This window comes from Fundulus heteroclitus, chromosome 12 (genome assembly GCF_011125445.2).
Source record: "Fundulus heteroclitus isolate FHET01 chromosome 12, MU-UCD_Fhet_4.1, whole genome shotgun sequence".
In the NCBI taxonomy this organism is placed as follows: domain Eukaryota; kingdom Metazoa; phylum Chordata; class Actinopteri; order Cyprinodontiformes; family Fundulidae; genus Fundulus; species Fundulus heteroclitus.
Genome location: NC_046372.1, coordinates 44,870,978 through 44,889,401, shown reverse-complemented (window position 1 = coordinate 44,889,401; position 18,424 = coordinate 44,870,978). Strand labels below are relative to the sequence as shown.

General features: G+C 40.6%; 1 protein-coding gene across 2 annotated transcripts in view; it reads left to right on the top strand.

The window, feature by feature from the left end:
* The window catches only part of unc5db (unc-5 netrin receptor Db), a 121,681-nt gene that overhangs the window by 14,995 nt on the left and 88,262 nt on the right, over window positions 1–18,424 (top strand). Inside the window, exons 3-4 of one of the 2 annotated variants that reach the window (XM_036144666.1) lie at window positions 3,573–3,737; window positions 9,872–9,904. In XM_036144666.1, the coding sequence (XP_036000559.1) occupies window positions 3,573–3,737; window positions 9,872–9,904 (198 nt within the window). The remainder of the gene's footprint in view (window positions 1–3,572; window positions 3,738–9,871; window positions 9,905–18,424) is intronic. The other variant, XM_036144667.1, reaches the window with a different exon arrangement.

Below are 18,424 nucleotides of genomic sequence, written 5' to 3'. Positions count from 1 at the left end.
GATTTTGCCAAATATACATCTACAGCATACTTTGTCCCTAAATTATGAACATGTCTGGATAAACGTTGTGAAGTCAAATGTTTATGTAAAAATATGGACATTCTTGGTAAAATTCTTGCCCTTATAATTGCCCCATGTGTATTTATATGTTATATCCTGGATTAGTCAGTCAGAGAGTGATTCAGGGCGCATTTTCTGGACATGGGTGTGACGTGGTGCCCGTTCTTGTTCAACTGGCTACTTTGCTGAGTCTACGCCGTAATTGCTGCATAAGCGAGAGAACATGTGCTAAATTCAATACTTATAGCTTTCTTACCTCAGAAAACATTATGTATCTAAACAAAAGACATATGCAGTCGCAGCGACAGATGCTTTTCCTCTTCTTCCATGCGTGTGCGAAACACTGGTGTCATTTCAAGTTGTTGCCAGAGGGGGCAGACTTTTGCAAAAACTCTGGAACTTGTGCAATACACCTTTATTATTATTATTATTATTATTATTATTATTATTTATTTTTTTACAATCATCATTAGACAGCTTTGTTTCAACTTTTTTTTTTTTTTTTATAATCTGACTTCCAAATTAAAGAGCTTAATTTAGTTCCTGCAAGCACCGTGCAGATTGAAGGGGACTATTCCAAAACATTCTGTTGCCAGAAGTATGAAGGCCTTCATAGAACAGCTATATAAGTTCACTCCATTTACCATTTAACATTCATAGACATGAACCCTAAATGGCTTATCATTCTTGAAGCATATGCTTTAATATTGAGTTGGCTGATCCTTTATAACTACAACAGCTTTTACTCTTCTGTGAAGGCTGTCTACAAGGTTTAGTAATGGGTCAAAGGCAGTATTTGACAGCTTTGTTAGATGAACATCTTTGAGGTCAGACATTAATGCTGGATGAGAAGGCCTGGCTCACAATCCCGGCTCTAATTCCATAACCCCGGCTATAATTCCTCCCAAAAGGTCAGGATGCTGTACAGAGCAATCAAGTTCATCCGCACCTATTTCTGAGATCCATGTGAGCATAGACCTTGAACTGTACAGTGGTGTGCAGTCCTGTTAGAAATGGAAGGGGCTAGGAAATAGCTTCCGCAAAGTTGGAAGCATGGCATTGGCCTCCACAAGGACTTTGAATCCTGCAACATTAAGAACTCAATTTACTCGGAATAAGGGGCCAAACTTATCTGCCAATAAACAGCCCTACACTATAATCCTCTACAGAACTTTACACTTTACACAATGCAGTCAGTGCAAATCTGCTGTCATTTGGTCAACTCAGACTCCCTCATTGATGTGCCAGAAAGAGAGATATAATTCCCCACTGTAAAGAACATTCATCCACTCCTCTAGAGTCTAGGACTTTTAACAACATTGCCACAACCCTTAGCACCTAAAGATTCAAAGGTTTTGATTCTGTATGATCCTACGGGACAAAACAAGTGTCATCCATCCATCCATCCATCCATCCATCCATCCATCCATCCATCCATCCATCCATCCATCCATCCTCCTCCTCCACTTATCCGGGGTCGGGTCGCGGGGGTAGCAGCTTCAGTAGGGAGGCCCAGACGTCCCTCTCCCCGGCCACTTGGGCCAGCTCCTCCGGGGGAACCCCAAGGCGTTCCCAGGCCAGCCGGGAGACATAGTCCCTCCAGCGTGTCCTGGGTCTTCCCCTGGGCCTCCTCCCGGTGGGACGTGCCCAGAACACCTCACCAGGGAGGCGTCAAGGAGGCATCCTGACCAGATGCCCGAGCCACCTCAACTGGCTCCTCTCGACGTGGAGGAGCAGCGGCTCTACTCTGAGTCCTCCCCGGATGACTGAGCTCCTCACCCTATCTCTAAGGGAGAGCCCAGACACACTACGGAGAAAACTCATTTCAGCCGCTTGTATCCGGGATCTCGTTCTTTCGGTCACGACCCAAAGCTCGTGACCATAGATGAGGGTAGGAATGTAGATCGACCGGTAAATCAAGTGCTTTGCCTTTTGGCTCAGCTCTCTCTTCACCACAACGGATCGGTACAGCGCCCGCTTCACAGCAGACGCTGCACCAATCCGCCTGTCGATCTCCCGCTCCATCTTCCCCTCATTCGTGAACAAGATCCCAAGATAATACAATACAAGTGTCATTTCTTTCTTTAATCCACTAGCTGAATCTTGAGGTAACAACACTGTTATTTCACTTTTTTAACAAAAGTTAAACTTGTCTATTTCCATGATAGATGGCTGGAAATACGGCAGAGCCTACTGAATCGCTCGACCTCAAATGTGTGCTGCCGGTGCAGAGTTCACAAATTCCTGTTGTGAACTCAGGGGCTCTGTCCGAATACCCTTAATTATAGCTCCTTGCTCCTGTTCTTTGAGCTTTCATGGGGTCAACAGTAAGGTCACTATTGTGGGTAGGAGAAAGCAGACTGCTGTGCTGATTTTAGACTACCTTTAATTCCCACATCATTACGTGACGGAAACACACATGGATTATGTCAGTCAAATCCAAGCCTACAGCCTTCCGAAAATTAACTACAAAGTGCACACTCTCTTCCCTCCGAACGTTGTCATTGATTTCCATACAGTGGGCTGTGCTTTTACATCATGTCGTGCAACGGATTGTGAGATACCTTATAACTCCTTAGCACTGGTAAGGGATGTCCTAAGGTTCCTAGGCTAAACTAACCGCAAGATGAAGCATACAGACTTCTTTTCCTACATCCTTCCTTACTGACTGCACTATTTAGGCAGCACTTATCACGGTGAATGCTGACGAACTTAAACTTTGGCCAAAGAGTCCTCACTCTATAAGCGTATTCGGATAGACCCAGGATTATTAGTTGTTCGACACCTGTCGACTGCCAACATCTGTGTCAACATGTGCCAACAACTGAACACGTGACAAATAATAGTCAGCAATTATACCCTTGTTTTCAAATAAAGTTGCTAAACCAGGCAGGAGTTGTCCTCCTAAGACACACCCCCTGCTCCTTTGCATAATTGGGCAGAATTGAATACAGAAATGTAAAAAGGACAGACAGCAATAAATAGTATCAAAGCAATTAACTGGGGGAAAAATACAAAGGAAGAATGAAACAGATAAAATATTAAAATATTTTATTAGCTTATTTATTAATTCTCCATTGTAATAATTACCTTATTTATAAGAGATGTATACTTTTGTCTAATTGTATAATTTAATCACTCCTTTCCTTGGCTCAAGGAAAGATGGTATTGACTGTAAAGTATAGCACCCATTTCCTTTTGTATAGCAATAATAATTACTATAATTTATAATTTCTGTACAGTAATGTTTTCTTTTAATGCAAAAGAAACCTAATCAACTAAGTCATGTAAAAAAATCATCGAAAGCAGTAAGAATCATATAATATATGATCATGAAGAGGAGTCATATTTTTGTCTGTTGAGGGAATAATTTGTTTTGACTGGTATTCAGATTTTACTGCCTCGTATGAATAACTGCCTCCTAATTCATCGTCTTCCTGTTCTCCTTCTCAGTGCCGATGCAGTGCGTCACCTATGTGATGACCTGCGCTATCTGTGTCTTCACATTTCAGTTGATGGAGGCTGGGACGAGTGGAGCGAATGGACGGTGTGCAGCAGCCAGTGCGAACGGCAGCGGAGTCGGGAGTGCAACTCCCCGGCACCCAGACACCGAGGCAAGATATGTGAAGGGAACAGCAAGGCCACTGAGAACTGCACAGATGGACTGTGCACCCAGAGTAAGGGCATTCTCCCTCCGGGTATCACGATCAGCATCGTTATCATATCCACACACACACACTGTCACAGGATAGCTCCTCACAAGCATGTTGAATAGGTGGTATGTCTTGAGGACAGTCTGTTGACTGACAGGCTCTCAGTGCATGGTAATGTTACCTCTTTTTATACCGTTCACTTAACAAAGTATATGTCAAATAGAGTCTGTCTATAAATAAGAGGCGTAGACTATCATCCTTGAATAAGGCTGTGTTGTGCACACGCAGGTCATGCACATGCAAAGGTTGGTGAGTGCCACTGATATGGACTGAACCATTCAGTTTTACATCCAGCAAGTGCCTTATTGGCAATTATGCAAGCAGCCACAAAATTTTAAGTTTTTTTGTTTTGTTTTTTATCTGGATATGCACCAATCAGAGATTTCATGTAAAGCTCAGAAATGTGCCAAACTTGCAGCTCTTTTTTCTTTTTGCCTCACTGGGAATCTACAAATACAACAAAACCCTACGTTATTGGGCAGGGTTATCGGTCAAAATGAAAAAAAAAAAAAACTAATTTGCCTTTTTTGAGCACAGTTCAACATGTAGAATCTCAGGATATTCCTTTTTTTAGATCTATTCAGAAACCAAACAACTATCCAACTGAACAGTAGAGAGGATAAAGCTCTTGTTTGCAGTTATGTGCTACATTGTGAGAAGAATAATTTATCCACCAAATCTATATGCGAGTCTTAAAAAGCCATTTTAGGGATTATTTAAAGAATAGTTTTGTTATGAGCAAAGCTGACGTCACACTGTGTGTGAGACAGAGAGAGCAGCTGAGGTTACACAGCTCTGCAGTTCAAAAGGATATGTGCATATGGTCTGGCATCATAAATTTGTTGTTTGTGTGAACTGTGCATCTATCTGTAAAGTTAAGCCTAAGGTCCAGTCTCCTGGGACGGTGTCTTACACGGTTTGTAGGTTTCCCTTGCTAAATGAACCTGAACAAGGGAAGATTTCTAATAGAACCCTAACACCTCCTATTCTAGCCGGTTCAACTGTTAGAATTTGACTCATCAAAAGGATAAAACAAAGAAAATGTATTGCTTTTAGTTCAGCTTTGTATTATGTGATGAAGTCTTCCAGTTGTGGCAGCATGAAGGAACAGTTGCCATGCTTCCATACAAGATACGCTCTCCCTGCAGTTTCCTTTGAAACGCCTCACTGATCCTAGAAAGGGCTAGCTTCTGGTTTACCTCTGTCACTAATAACAACTTCAACAAGGACGCATGTTGTCATGAGCTAATGTTTGTTACGATGCTTTCATCAGTCAGACCTGCCCATCATCAGTTAGGGCTGCTGAAGAGTGAAATAATTTGGTTTCAGTCAACAGCTGATTTCTTGGTGCATCGCTAGTTTTTTCCTCAAGAGTTAATCAGTCCATCATCTCAGACAGATTTAAGAAACAAATCAAATTTTCCTTTTCCAGAATCAATAATGGGTTCTTTAATTACATGATTTGAGTAGCATCCTAATAGTAAACCAGTTTGTCGGATCTCAGTGTTTTGTCAGCTTTCTGCATGCTTTATCCATTCTGTTCATGTTCTTCATTATGCTGGAAGATTTTTAACACCTCAACATTATTAGCACAACTAGTAATTGTTAAGCTGAACTGATCACAGTCTCGCTAGCCTAAACACTACAGCATAGCCACTGTGGTTGACTGACATTTTGTAGTTCTAACCAGACACTACACCAACATCCATGCCTACATCAGTCCTGCTGCTCTTCATTCAGGGCCATAGGGAGCAGCAGTCTTTTCAAAGATCATGCACACTTTCATTTCTAGGATGATCTGGTTCTCGCCGGGTTCTAAACTTATTTAGGTATACAAAACATGACATTTCACGCTGTCATCCTTTATTAAAAAAGATCAAGCCTATATGGAAAAGCTGTCTGTAAAAAAAACAAAAGTACATCTGATGATTCAACAACTTGTTGAACCATTTTTAGCAGCGACAGCTTGGAATAGTCTGTATGACTTTATCATTCTCATGTTTGGAACAAAGTTTGGTCCACTTTTCTTTACAGAAATGCTTCAGTTCATTAAGGATTGTGGGAGTTCAACTCTGCACAACTCTCATAAGGCCCGCTCCAGCTAGGCGTAGTGTTGTGACTGGGCAGCAACCTGTTGTCTTCTTTTTTTGTATATAATGTTGAACTTCTCTTATAGGATGATTCTACTTTGGCATACATGGGTATCTACATTTACACATGTATATCAGGACGTTTCACTGTTATGAGATAGGAGTATTGGTAATGATCAGCGTTTCATTTTTGGGCAAATATTGTTTTTTAGAGCAAAAACTGGATCTAAAGGTGAATTTATCAGAGCCTACAGCAGTCTTCTGGTTTTCTTCTTGCTGAACACTTTTGAATATCCTGAAGCCTTCTTCACTTCGATCAGTCAGCTGATTGGCTTGATTTCAGCTGGATTCTTCAGACAATGCTTGCTGATCATTTGTCATATGGATCAACTGGAGCAAGAATGTCGCTCAACTATGAAGTAACCTGTTTAAGTAGATAAAGCTACTTGTACAAGCTAGTAAAAGCAATGTAGAATGTCACCCCCAAAACTGAATCTGCGCGACGTCTGCAAAAGACATCTCTGCCACTGCCAAACCTTTTGGCCACTACTCCGCCTAATTTTCCCACAGGTAGATTTCTCCCTGGTGACAATGACATACCCAGAGATGACACCACCAGACAGGATCAGAGTTTCAGACTTGTTTAAGGAGCACAAGGCATCATTTCACACACTATCCTCCCAAGATTGTCGACTTTGATTATATTGAGGATATTTGGGATTTGCTGTACAAAACATGCAGCGATGCTGGATTAAAACAAATGCTGTCACTTTTTGAAACCATGACTCAGCAACATGCTTTTTAATGCATTTCTTTTCATATTTAAAACATTCATATGTGGTCTTTATAAAGTGCAACTGCAATGCTTTGGTTTGGATTGCTTGTGATTGTTGCCCCAACGGCGCCTCTTTTACCCATGTTCTGAGAGCAACTAGTTTTGGCATGGTCTCTCCAAATCTAAAGGATGCACTTCACACTCCACCTACTCCATGTCTACGAGCTTTCCACCTCACCTCATTCAACCATTTTTGTAATATGCTGGGGGACAGTGTGATGTGGGTTAATACACCCAACAACCAAACATTTTTACTTCTCCACTTGTAGCTTCAGCATCCTTCAGCTTGGACTGCAAAATCGCAGTGAAAAGTTGAATAGCAGACATACAACAGCTCACTGTGTGATCTGGCGCTATTTGGAAAGACTGCGAACACTGGAGAGGTGTGGTGCTACGGGGGCAGGACTGCCTCGCCAGGATAATTTATTGAGTAAACGCTGCAAGTGAGCAGAATTGGCATGTTTGAACACTTAAACGACCAGAGTGGAACTGCGGGACAGAGCGACTGCAGTTCGACAGATGCATGAGACATTCCCACTTCTCCAACCTAAACACGGCCATCTAAATCCTGTCCAATCACAGGACAGTAGTCGGACACGTCTGTCCCGACGGTGTGTCGAGACAAAGCAGGGAGACTCTCCAAGACAGGGCTGAGAGAGAACAACATGATGTCATTCACTGACAAATCGTCCTGGTTATCTTGGAGTATGTAGCAGCCTTTGCCAGATGTAAGAAGCCCCCCCCCCCCCCCCCAAAAAAAAAAAAACAAAAAAAAAATTTGTCTCATAAGTCCACAGAGTTTTTCTCAAAATCTTGGGGGACATTAGGATATTCTTAGCAAATGGAAGTTTATAGTATTTTGGGTCACTAGTTGTTTTTGCTTTCCCATGGGTTTCTCTTTTGTCCAGTTTCTCCTTTGTTGCTGAATAATGGACTCTCATTTTAATTGAGGCAACTGAGACCTGCAGTACTTTAGATGATGAAGTAAAACATCTGGAAGAAGGAATCTGTAATGGGCCAAATGCATTTTCACAGCACCTTATGTAAATCTAAACCCAAGCTGTCATTATCCATTAAAGAGGGATGTAGCTGTAATGGAAAAGCTATGTGTGAAAACTAACTTCATCCAAACAGCCTCCCGAGGATTTAAGAATCGGCTGTCTGCTGCTGATCAAATGCAATTGATTATTTGATTCAGTTGCATTCATTTACACAGTCAAATAAGAAAATCCTCTTACTTTACAAGACAAATCTATCCAATTCGCACACAGTTACCGAGAATCCAATTCAGTTTACATTGATCTTGTCGCTTTGCAGTTCAATCCAATTATAGTCAAACTCTACTCCAGTTGTCCACCAAATCATTAAAATTCAGCTTAACTTAAATATGACACCAGTTCAATACTAAATTTATAAAAAGGTACTTTACAGGACACAGATGTTATGTGTTGGCACAAGTAGGTTCCAGTCCAGTCCAAATTCAGTTCAAATAAATCTTGTTAACTCAAATCCAATCCAATAATATACTCTGATTCATCTCCAGTTACGTCTGGTTTGGTTCAATCCAAAATACAAAACAACATAGTCAAACTGAATCGTTTATTAGCAATATTTACATTCCTATCCATCTAAGGAACACAAGCAATTACAGTAAGATATTTAGCCATGCAGCAACTCCTCCTGAGCAAGTGTATGATGACAGTGGAGAGGAATAACTGCATTTTAACAGAAGAACCATGCTCAGTATGAGCAGCATTTTGGTGTGATTGGGTGATATCGCAAACACATCAAAGCACTGGTCCAGAAGTACGTTTTTAGAAAGCAAAGCAAAGGCAATAAAAAAATTCTAGCAAAATTAGCTCCATCAATGGCCACATCAATGAAATGAGTTCTCTCCAAGGCTTATTCCTAAAAAAAGAAATTTAGTAACTGTATTGCATATATAATAAGCAAGTGTCCCCGTGTTTATACAACCAGCACGTAGTAGTTTGCTAGTTAACAGGTGAGAGTTACCACAATTCTAAAAAGGAAAGGCAAGAGCAAAAAAAACTTTATCATTGCATCCCCCCCATCCTCTTCCCCCTGCATCCCCCATCAGTCTTGAAAGAGTTTGAAACAATTTAAAGTCTGCCATTCTACAGTAGGAAAGACTAGTCACACACGGGAAGCATCTAAAAAAGCTGCCAAGCTTCTTCAAAGACAGCGTGACGTCAAATTCAACTTAATGTCAAACTCAGCAACACTCAGAAAAAAAGACTGAAAACCAAAGAACTCCATCTCAGTCTCAATGAGTCTCAGTTAGCAAAACTGGGAACATGTCAACCGTAAGATGAGACCAAAGTACAGACATTTGGCTGTAAAGCACAGAGACATAAAGAAGCATTTGTCATTGAAGCTGCGGGACTTAAGTCCCTGAGGTGACCATGAGCTCATCTGTATACCAACGTATTGCCGAGTCAAATGTGAGCTCATCTGTCTGACAGCTACAGCATGGCTGGAAATGGGCCTTCCAAGAAATAAAGCAATGTTGTACAATAAAGGGTGGGTCCAAATCTCTCCACAGGGATGTGAAATCAGGAACTGCATCATCATTCCTTTCTGCTCTCATCTTTCTTAAATTTTATCTGCACAATCTGTTGTGTTTTGGACTGAGGTTAGATTTAGCTAATTTTAGATCCTTTTAAATACCAGACAATTTTTTTTTTACGCTACGTATTAATTACGAAAACCCTATAACTGAAAAGTATGTTTTCTCGTTATGTTGACATAGAAGGTAAAGCTTTTCTCCCTGCTACAGTGGTACTTTATGAAATCAGTTGGTAACTGGGATTATGATAGCATTTTAAATGAACCGACACACAACTGTGTCATTTCAGGATCTTCAACAAACCAAACTTGTTTATCCAAGGGGATCCTTACCCCTCTGTTAGATTCCTATAGGTACTCGTAACTACTCGTAACACCTTTACCTGTGGTAGTATAAGGACAGTAACGATGTCTTCCTGCCCATTATCAGGTTCTGTATATTCTCTGTGAGCTCAGTCAGCAGAAGAGCCTTCTTCTACTCAGGGTACTGCATTTGAGTCTTCACTTGTTAGTCACTTCACACAGGCTTGCACTTTAATCACCGCTTCCTCTCCTCTTTGTCTCATTCTATCTCTCTGTCTTTGCAGATCGAAAGCTGCTACATGATGTTAAACCTCAAAGTGAGTCTTCCTCTGTGGATTTCTTTCATCTTCCTCTCGCCTACCCCCCATATACACCCCCACCCCCCACCTGTCACTTACATGTAATTTGCCTTGAAATCTGAGGGCAAGATGATTTAAATTTAAAGCTGGCAAAAAAAAAAACGAAAAAAAAAAAAACCCAGAGAAGAGCGAGGGTTGTTTTTTTGTACGCTCCCAGCACACACGCTGGAAATAGAAACATCACAAATTACCACCGTTTAGTTCACCTTGATCCAAGCAACTCCTGAATTAACCCAGCAAACGCTCATTAAACATTCCTGTCATTATTCAGTGGCTGACTTTTTATGACAACCGTGACATCACAGCTGTGTTTCTACTTTGAGCCAGGAGATATATTGGTTGTGACAAGTGAACATGTGCCGCGTTGCGGAGGATTAATGGGCTGTAATCATTTCAAACGAGCTAATTTGTCCAATTTACGGCGCTGTCCCGCCGTTCCTGTGGCAGCTTTCAATCACGAGCCGGACTCAGCCCGGTTAAGTGATTGTCAGCCCTTACTGTAGCCTGAGTGTTTTCATTAGCTTGCCAATTTAGGGTAAAAACCCTGCCTACTGCTGTGCTGGCAGGCTTTAAGGCTAGGTTGAATGATAACAGGAAGCGCATTATGCTGGACTTTGGCGACTGATCATCTGGCAAGGAGGGCTCTGAATCAGCTTCATTTTCCCTGTTTTGCGGCGCGCACATCAACTTTGGACCAGTGGCTCTAGCCTGAATGCACTCTGGTTTTATTTCCTTTGAGGAAACAATGCCATTGGGTACAGATCAATAGGCAAACAATCAAGTTCATTACAGTTTGTATGCAGATTGTACGTTAAGTGGCTGCTATTCTGTCCTTTGAATTTCTCACTTTTTGTCCCAGTGCCACCACAAACCGTAATGTATTTTGTTGGGGCTTTATGTGAAGGACAAAACAACGCTGTGGACAACAGGAAGTTCGTCTTTGCAGTGTGTGTAAAGCAAAGACTGGGAAACAGAAAGCATGTGGACGAAGCTGAGAGAAAAAGAAAAAAAAAAACTTTTGCCATATTATGAGAGGTCAAAATTTTCACCTTGACCATGTGAGTGAAACATGTGAAACATGATGGGGACAACATCATGCTATGGCAATGCTTCTCTTCAGCAGGGTTATGGTGAGATTAAATGGGAAGGTGAATGGAGCTAAATACAGGGAACTATTGTGCTTTGCTATGAAAGCCTAAATTTATTTTCCATGGGGAAAAAAAAAATATATATATATATATATATATATATATATATATATATATATATATATACACATTTTACATTTTATGTGAGCATTTTGGCTCTGGAGTTTAGAGGGCTGAGTGGTAATTCCTCTTGCGTTGCTCCTGAGAGTGAGAGCAAAAATAAAAGCTGTGATTTTCAGCAACACCTAGTGATAGCATTGCATAATTTATTTAGTGTCAATAAAAAGTTCACAAAAAAGGTGGAACCACTACAAATTTTAAAAGGAATACAGACTTCCATCTTCTCTCGCTTTTAGAGAAACAGAAGAAAGACAACTACAAAGAGAGCCCTAGACATAAATGCGATAATTGTCATGCATTTTCACTATGAAGCTGAGTTAGAATCATTTCAAAGTGAGATGAAGCTTTTAACATTTACAGGTGTTTAATAAGTACACCCTGAGAGGCATGATCAAAATGAAACATCCGCAGAAGTACCTCCTTTATTAAAATCTGTAAATGATCCAATGGGAATATGGTGGCTTTCCAGAATAGAAAGGGTTGAAAACTCTAAAACAATACTTTTATGAAGGGTTCGTTTCCTCTTTCCTGAAGTTAACAGAAAATATGAGCTGTAGTTGAATTTAAACTGATATGACTGAAGTTGAAACAATGTAAACAGATTGAAATGCTCTGCTCTCTACTTCCATCCAAACATGTCAGGTAAATGAAAATGACCTTCAAGGGCCTCTTTATGGGACACATTTCTACCTCGGTAACCTGTTTTGCTCCAGTAAATGCAATTGGTAGTAAGGCAAGGCAATTTTATATGTATAGCACAAAGTACAATGCAAAGTGCTTTACATGATTAAAATATAGGAAAATAAAACAGAATACAAACAAGTTGGAATAAAATGTAGAAAAAAAAATAAAACATGGGAAAATACAAACTAACAGCAAATACTAAAAACAGTTCAACTACAAACTTGAACTAATAATGTTTCAGTAAAACAGTTTAACTAGAACAGTCAAAGGTAATACTAAACAAATGTGTTTTTATCTCGATTTAAAGGAACTCAGGCTTTCAGCACTTTTACAATTTTCTGGAAGTTTGTTCCAGATAAGTGGAGCGTAGGAACTAAATGCTGCTTCTCCTTGTTTAGTTCTGGTTCTAGGTATGCAGAGTAGGCTGGAGCCAGAAGACCTTAGTGGTCTGGAGGGTTGATACACTGATAAGTCTGTAATGTATTTAGGTGCTAATCCATTCAGTAATTTATAGACTAACAGAAGTATTTTAAAGTCTATTCTCTGAGATACAGGGAGCCAGTGTAAGGACTTTAGAACTGGGGTTATGTTCTCTACTTTCTTAGTCTTAGTGAGGACGTGGGCAGCAGCGTTCTGGATCAGCTGCAGCTTTCTGATCCACTTTTTAGGCAGACCTGTGAAAACACCGTTGCAGTAATCAATTCGACTAAAAATAAACGCATGGATTAGTTTTTCCAGATCCTGCTGAGACATCAGTCCTTTAATCCTGGAAATGTTCCTCAGGTGATAGAAAGCTGACCTTGTAATTGTCTTTAGATGCTTTTGGAGGTTCAGGTCTGAGTCCATCACTACACCAAGGTTTCGGGCCTGATTAGTGGTTTTTAGCTGAAGCGACTGAAGCTGTGTGCTAACTTCGGATCCCTCCTCTACTGGTCTGAAAAGTATTACTTCAGTTTTGCTTTTATTCAGTTGAAGAACATTTTGGCACATCCAGGCATTGATTTCTTCTAGGCATTTACTCAGTGCCTGAACTGGTTCATTGTCACCTGGTGACATGGTGATGTAGAGCTGTGTGTCATCTGCATAGTTATGGTAGCTGATGTTGTTGTTTTTTATGATCTGAGCTAGAGGGAGCATGTAGATGTTGAATAGGAGGGGACCCAGGATGGACCCTTGGGGATCCCCACATGTGATTTTTGTCATCTCTGATGTAAAGTTACCTACTGATACAAAAAAGTCCCTGTCCTTTAAGTAGGATTTAAACCAGATGAGTGCTGTACCAGAAAGGCCGACCCAGTTTCCCAGATGCTCTAACAGAATGGAGTGATCGACAGTATCAAATGCTGCACTGAGGTCCAATAATACCAGCAATGTGGTTCTTCCACAGTCTGTATTTATATTGATGTCATTAAACACCTTGAAAGGGGCGGTCTCTGTACTGTGGTGAGGACGGAAACCTGATTGTAAAACATCAAAGTGGCTGGTCATTGTTAAGGTGTTTAATTGTTGAAACACAGCTTCAATAATCTTACTGATAAAGGGGAGGGGGGGGTTCTAGATTGGACTGTAGTTCTGCAGAAGTAGTTTGTCCAAATTGTTCTTTTTCAACAGTGGTTTGATAATTGCTGTTTTAAGGAACTGGGGCAAAACACCTAACAGAATGTACGTGTTTATTATCTGAGTCAAATCAGACGCTATGATGCTTTCTTAAAGAAAGAAGGTAGTGATGGTCTCAGAAACTATCCTGGTTCTCGGAAAAGGTTCCCGTAGTGGGAAAAAAATATAAAAAGTTGCAAAATAGAGACCTGGATGATGGTTCGGCTTTCAACAGAACAATAACCCTAAACATAAAACTTGACCCAGAGGTCCCTGGAGACATAGCCTAAAAGACTAATAGCAGCAAGTTATGGTTTTAAAAAATACTGAGTGAATACAAATGCAAACCCACTTCTTAGATTTGTATTTATAAAACCAGTTTTAGAACCATCTGTCATTTTCCTTCCATTTCACAATAATGCACTACTTTGTGTTAGTTTATTGCATAAAATCCCAGCAACATACATAGTTGTGGTTGTAACGTGTCAAAAAGTAAAAATAAAATATTTTTCAAGGCACTGTTTGCAAAATGTTAAAGTAATGTGAGACATGGGTATTTGTTTCTATTTTCTAATGCCCAACGTTGCTTTCAGAGATAAGAAAGATGGTTGTTCCAGCTTTCCATTGTTCTGCCTTTATTTCATGCTAGCGCTAGCAAAATGCATTGCTAGTCTTGACAGAGTACGTCCTTGAACATTTACATAAAAACAGACTTGTCTCCAGCACCTTACTTCATGGCCTTTTCTGTTTCTGTGGGTCTTTATTAATACAACAAAGCCAATCCTCTTTCACGTAAGAATTAAAAACACTTTTCATTTCTCCTGTTTGGGCAAAGCAGGTCTTTTTCTTCCAAGTAACATGATAAGAATCTTACATTTAATGCTAAAAAACGGATAAAAAATAAAACAACTAGACATCTATTCTGAAGCTGAAGACATTTTGCTTCCCATCCAAGAAGCTTTCTCAATTCAAAATGTCTGGAGTAGTGTGGAGTTCCAAAATATATAGACCTACCGGCGAGGCCTCATTAGAACTTGGATTGCTCCCACTCAGGAGTATTTTCTCCAAACACAAGATCCCAGTGCATTTGAAACCCCACAGGACCCTCAGACAGAGGCTGGTCCATACTTAGGACAAAATTCCCAAGCATAAGATGAGCAGAGTGGAGTGGCAGTTCAGTGCAGGGAGGAATGTTCTGATCTTTATGTTGGAAACAAACAACCTCTCCACAGATGCATGACTCACCAAAGGAGAGCTACCTCCTCGGGACAAGACTCTGCGTTCCTCCTGCACCACAAGGATAAAGGACCAAAATGTTAAAATTTTGGCAGATGGTTTGAGAGAGGGGTGAAGGAAGCCATTTACGTAAAGTGAGAAAAAACAACTTTAAACAGAGGAGGGGGGCTCAGGTTTCAACTTACAAAAACTTACCACACAGCTAAAGGCTTGTTTTTTTGCCAGGTTTCACCCCAATCCACACCTCCATGCAGGTGACCACAACATTTCTCCTGTGAGCCAGGCAAACGATCAGCCTAACGTTTCCCTATTGTGAGGGACGATCAGTTTCAGGTGAATCTAAATGTGAATCTAGGCTCTAAGGAGGCCTTTCCAGCAGGTCTATAAAGCTTGGAACTCCACACTACATCAGACATTTTGAACTGAGAAAGCTTCCTGAATGGGAAGCGGAACATCTTCAGCACCCCTATGATTCACCGACTTATTCAACAACCTTTAGCATATTTTCATCTGGGATTATTTGTTTCTCCTAATGTTGTGAAGGAGTTGTGTGCATTTCTGTGTACACAGCTTCACAGGACATCTCCACACGTGTATTAAACAGAACAAGGTCCAGACTTTGACTGGGCCATTGACTACAATGGCTCTTTAATTGTCCAACAATTCTGTTGTAGATTTGCTGCTGTGTTTGAGATTACTGTCCCAATGATTATCCTGTTAACCCCAAATTCCACCTCCTTTCACCGTTTTGTTCACGTCTGTTTGTGCGACGGAGCAACTACCTCGTTATGTTAATTAATGAGAACGGTTCCACATTCTCTGTGACTACTCCAAATGTCATCATTGATGGATCGCTCTTCGTCATTCATCTTCAAATTACGGACCTCCAATTTTCTGTTCTATTCCAGTCCGTCGGGCTCCGGCTGGGTGAAGCTCGGCGATTCCAATTGTTGCAAACAGGAAAAAGAACGGCAACATCCAGCTTGTCAAAATTAAAAAGTGTAAAATTGTTAACCACAAATTAAATATATATTTTTGAAACATTCACAATAATACTGCTTTATTTAAACATTGAATGCAAACCACTCTTTTTGCACCAAATAAAGAAGCATATTTGGCATTTCAACATATAATTTCAAACATTGCAATCCTCTCCAGATAGATTTGCATTCTGCTTGTAATGACGATGATCAGACATGTTCCTCGGGCTGCGAACTTCTGAGCGGAGCTAGGTGGAGTAACCGCAGATGACCTATGCTTTGCTTTTCATGGCCTGGAACGGAATGGACATGTGCATGAGCAGAGGATGTGGAACTACTGGGTTAGTCCAAAGCTTCCGCCTCACATTTCTCTCTGGTTTACAGAGGAATTCATGCCTGGCTAAATGACTCGGGATGAAAAGCACTCTTAATGCGACACTAGCCCAGATTACCCGTTTATCGCTGTGATATATACGAGGTGTTTGTGCTGATTTGCTGAGGGTCACTTTCTTCAAACGTGGCACTGTTCATTGTGGCCAAAGATCTCTATGTTGTTCTCATTTGTCCAGAATGCATTGGTCGTGATGTCTTGCGGTTCATTCAGATGCAGCTTTGTAATTCCTCCATGAGGCAATATTGATTTTAGAGAGAAGAAACTTTCACCTCGCACCTCAGTCTAAACAAAAGTGGACTTTTTTTTTTTTAATTGCAGACAGCAGCTGCTTCTTAGTGGTCTTTCCTTCTTAGCATTGTGTCAACACGCACCTCAATTCTCCACACCAGCAACCTCCCAGGTATACCGTTTCAAAACAGATGGTCACACTTCCTTATGATTAATTAATCATGTGTATGTGGAAAGCAACGCTTTGCACCAACCCCGTTTAGATCCCAGAGATGAATCAAGGGTGCACTTTGTTTATCCAACGACTGTAAGTGTAGTACTATAAAGTAGTATAATATAATAGGATACTACTGTAGTTCATTAATTTTATAAATTACAATCCAGATCTAGGAATAATGTGACATCCACCATTTGTGGGTTTCAGTTTTAGGTTGCAGGACCAGGTTGTTCATCTCAGTCACCAGGCCAAATATTATCAGCATCAAAGCTGACAGACCTACATTTCTTGGAGTCAGCTGTGGCCATTTTGTTCTACAGCTGAAGCTTGGCCTGAACTGGATCATAAAACTAAGCAAAGCAGAAGATTTATAAGTCAGGAGCCAAATTTGACCAAAATATTTAGGATAGGGGAGCATATGCGAAGGCTTGCAAAGATTGAGTAGAATTTGATTGAAATTCCACTCATTGCTGCTGAAAGTGAAAGTTATTTTTGCTAAATTGTTTTGTGGAGTTCTCAAAACCCGATTCTGGACAGTTTTTTTGTCTTCTTTATAAATAATGACTCACTGGAACGGCGTTGTCTGTCTAAAGTCATGTTTAACTCCCAATTTAGACCTGATAGAGAATAAAGGATTTTGGTATTTCACTCACAGGACACTTCACTAGGTGGTAGGGCTCAGCTGGATCCTTTTTTTGCCTCTGCCTCAGTTCTTTGTGGCATTGATTCAACAAGATGTCGGAAACATCCCTCAGAGATTTTAGTTCATATTAATACGATAGCATCAGGTGCAGTGGATTTGTCCCTCTCCATTGGTTTGAGATGTGATGATTTTGGAGATGAATGGAGTGCAGTAAAGTCACTCTGATGTTCAAAGAACCAGCTTGAGAAGATTTGAATTGTGTGACGTGGTGCATCGCTGCGTGCATAAGTGGTTTTGGACAATACATGGGTGGAGCCGGTGCATAAAATGGGTACAGTTTGATCATAAAGGGATGGACATGGTTAGCAATTGGTACTATGGCGCTCAAAGAGTTATAAAAAAAATTATCTCCCTCACCACCACCATTTCACCTCCACCACCAGTCTGAACTGCTGACACAAGGCATGATTGATCCACAGCGAGCCAGGTACCCTCAGTCTTCCATTAGCTGTGATATTTTGCTGCTGTACTCCATGTGCTTCAAAATTCAACAAGTTGTGCATCCAGAGATGGTATTATGCATACCTTGGTTGTGATGAGTAGTTGTCAGAGCTGCTGTTGCCTTCATATCTCAACCCCGTTGGCTAATTTTCCACTGTCATCGAGAAGGTTTTTTTGTCTGCGTAACTGCTGGACACTGGGTGTTTTCTCTTGAAAGCCTTATTGATAGTTATATGGGGAAATCACAACGGATTCTGAAATAGCAAAAAGCACACCAGCTTCAGACAATCCAATCTTTCCTCCACATTCTGATGCTGTTTTTACCTTAACAAGTTGTTGCCACTTTATGTCCAGATGCCTAAATATTATTTCACCATTATGGTTTAAAAGCAATTAAACAGGCGTACCTGATAAAGTAGCCAGTGAAGCTATACAGCCATAGAAATTTTAAATATTTTCCTTATGACTATGAGTGCAACAAACAGAGTATATATGTTTTCACTCTGCACAGTGGAACTGTATTATTTACAGAAGACAAGGCAACTTAGCCACCCACACTGCAGTACAGGTGAGCTCTGCTTCTAGCAGGTATTGTACTCCAAAAGCAGAGGAGAGGAGTGATCTGTAGAGGTCACATATTGTTTCTTTCCTCTGAGTCTACACCCCCAGATTTGTCTTTTGTTTTAAAACACGCACTATAGCTCACCCTAATGTCACGTGTATTTCACGAC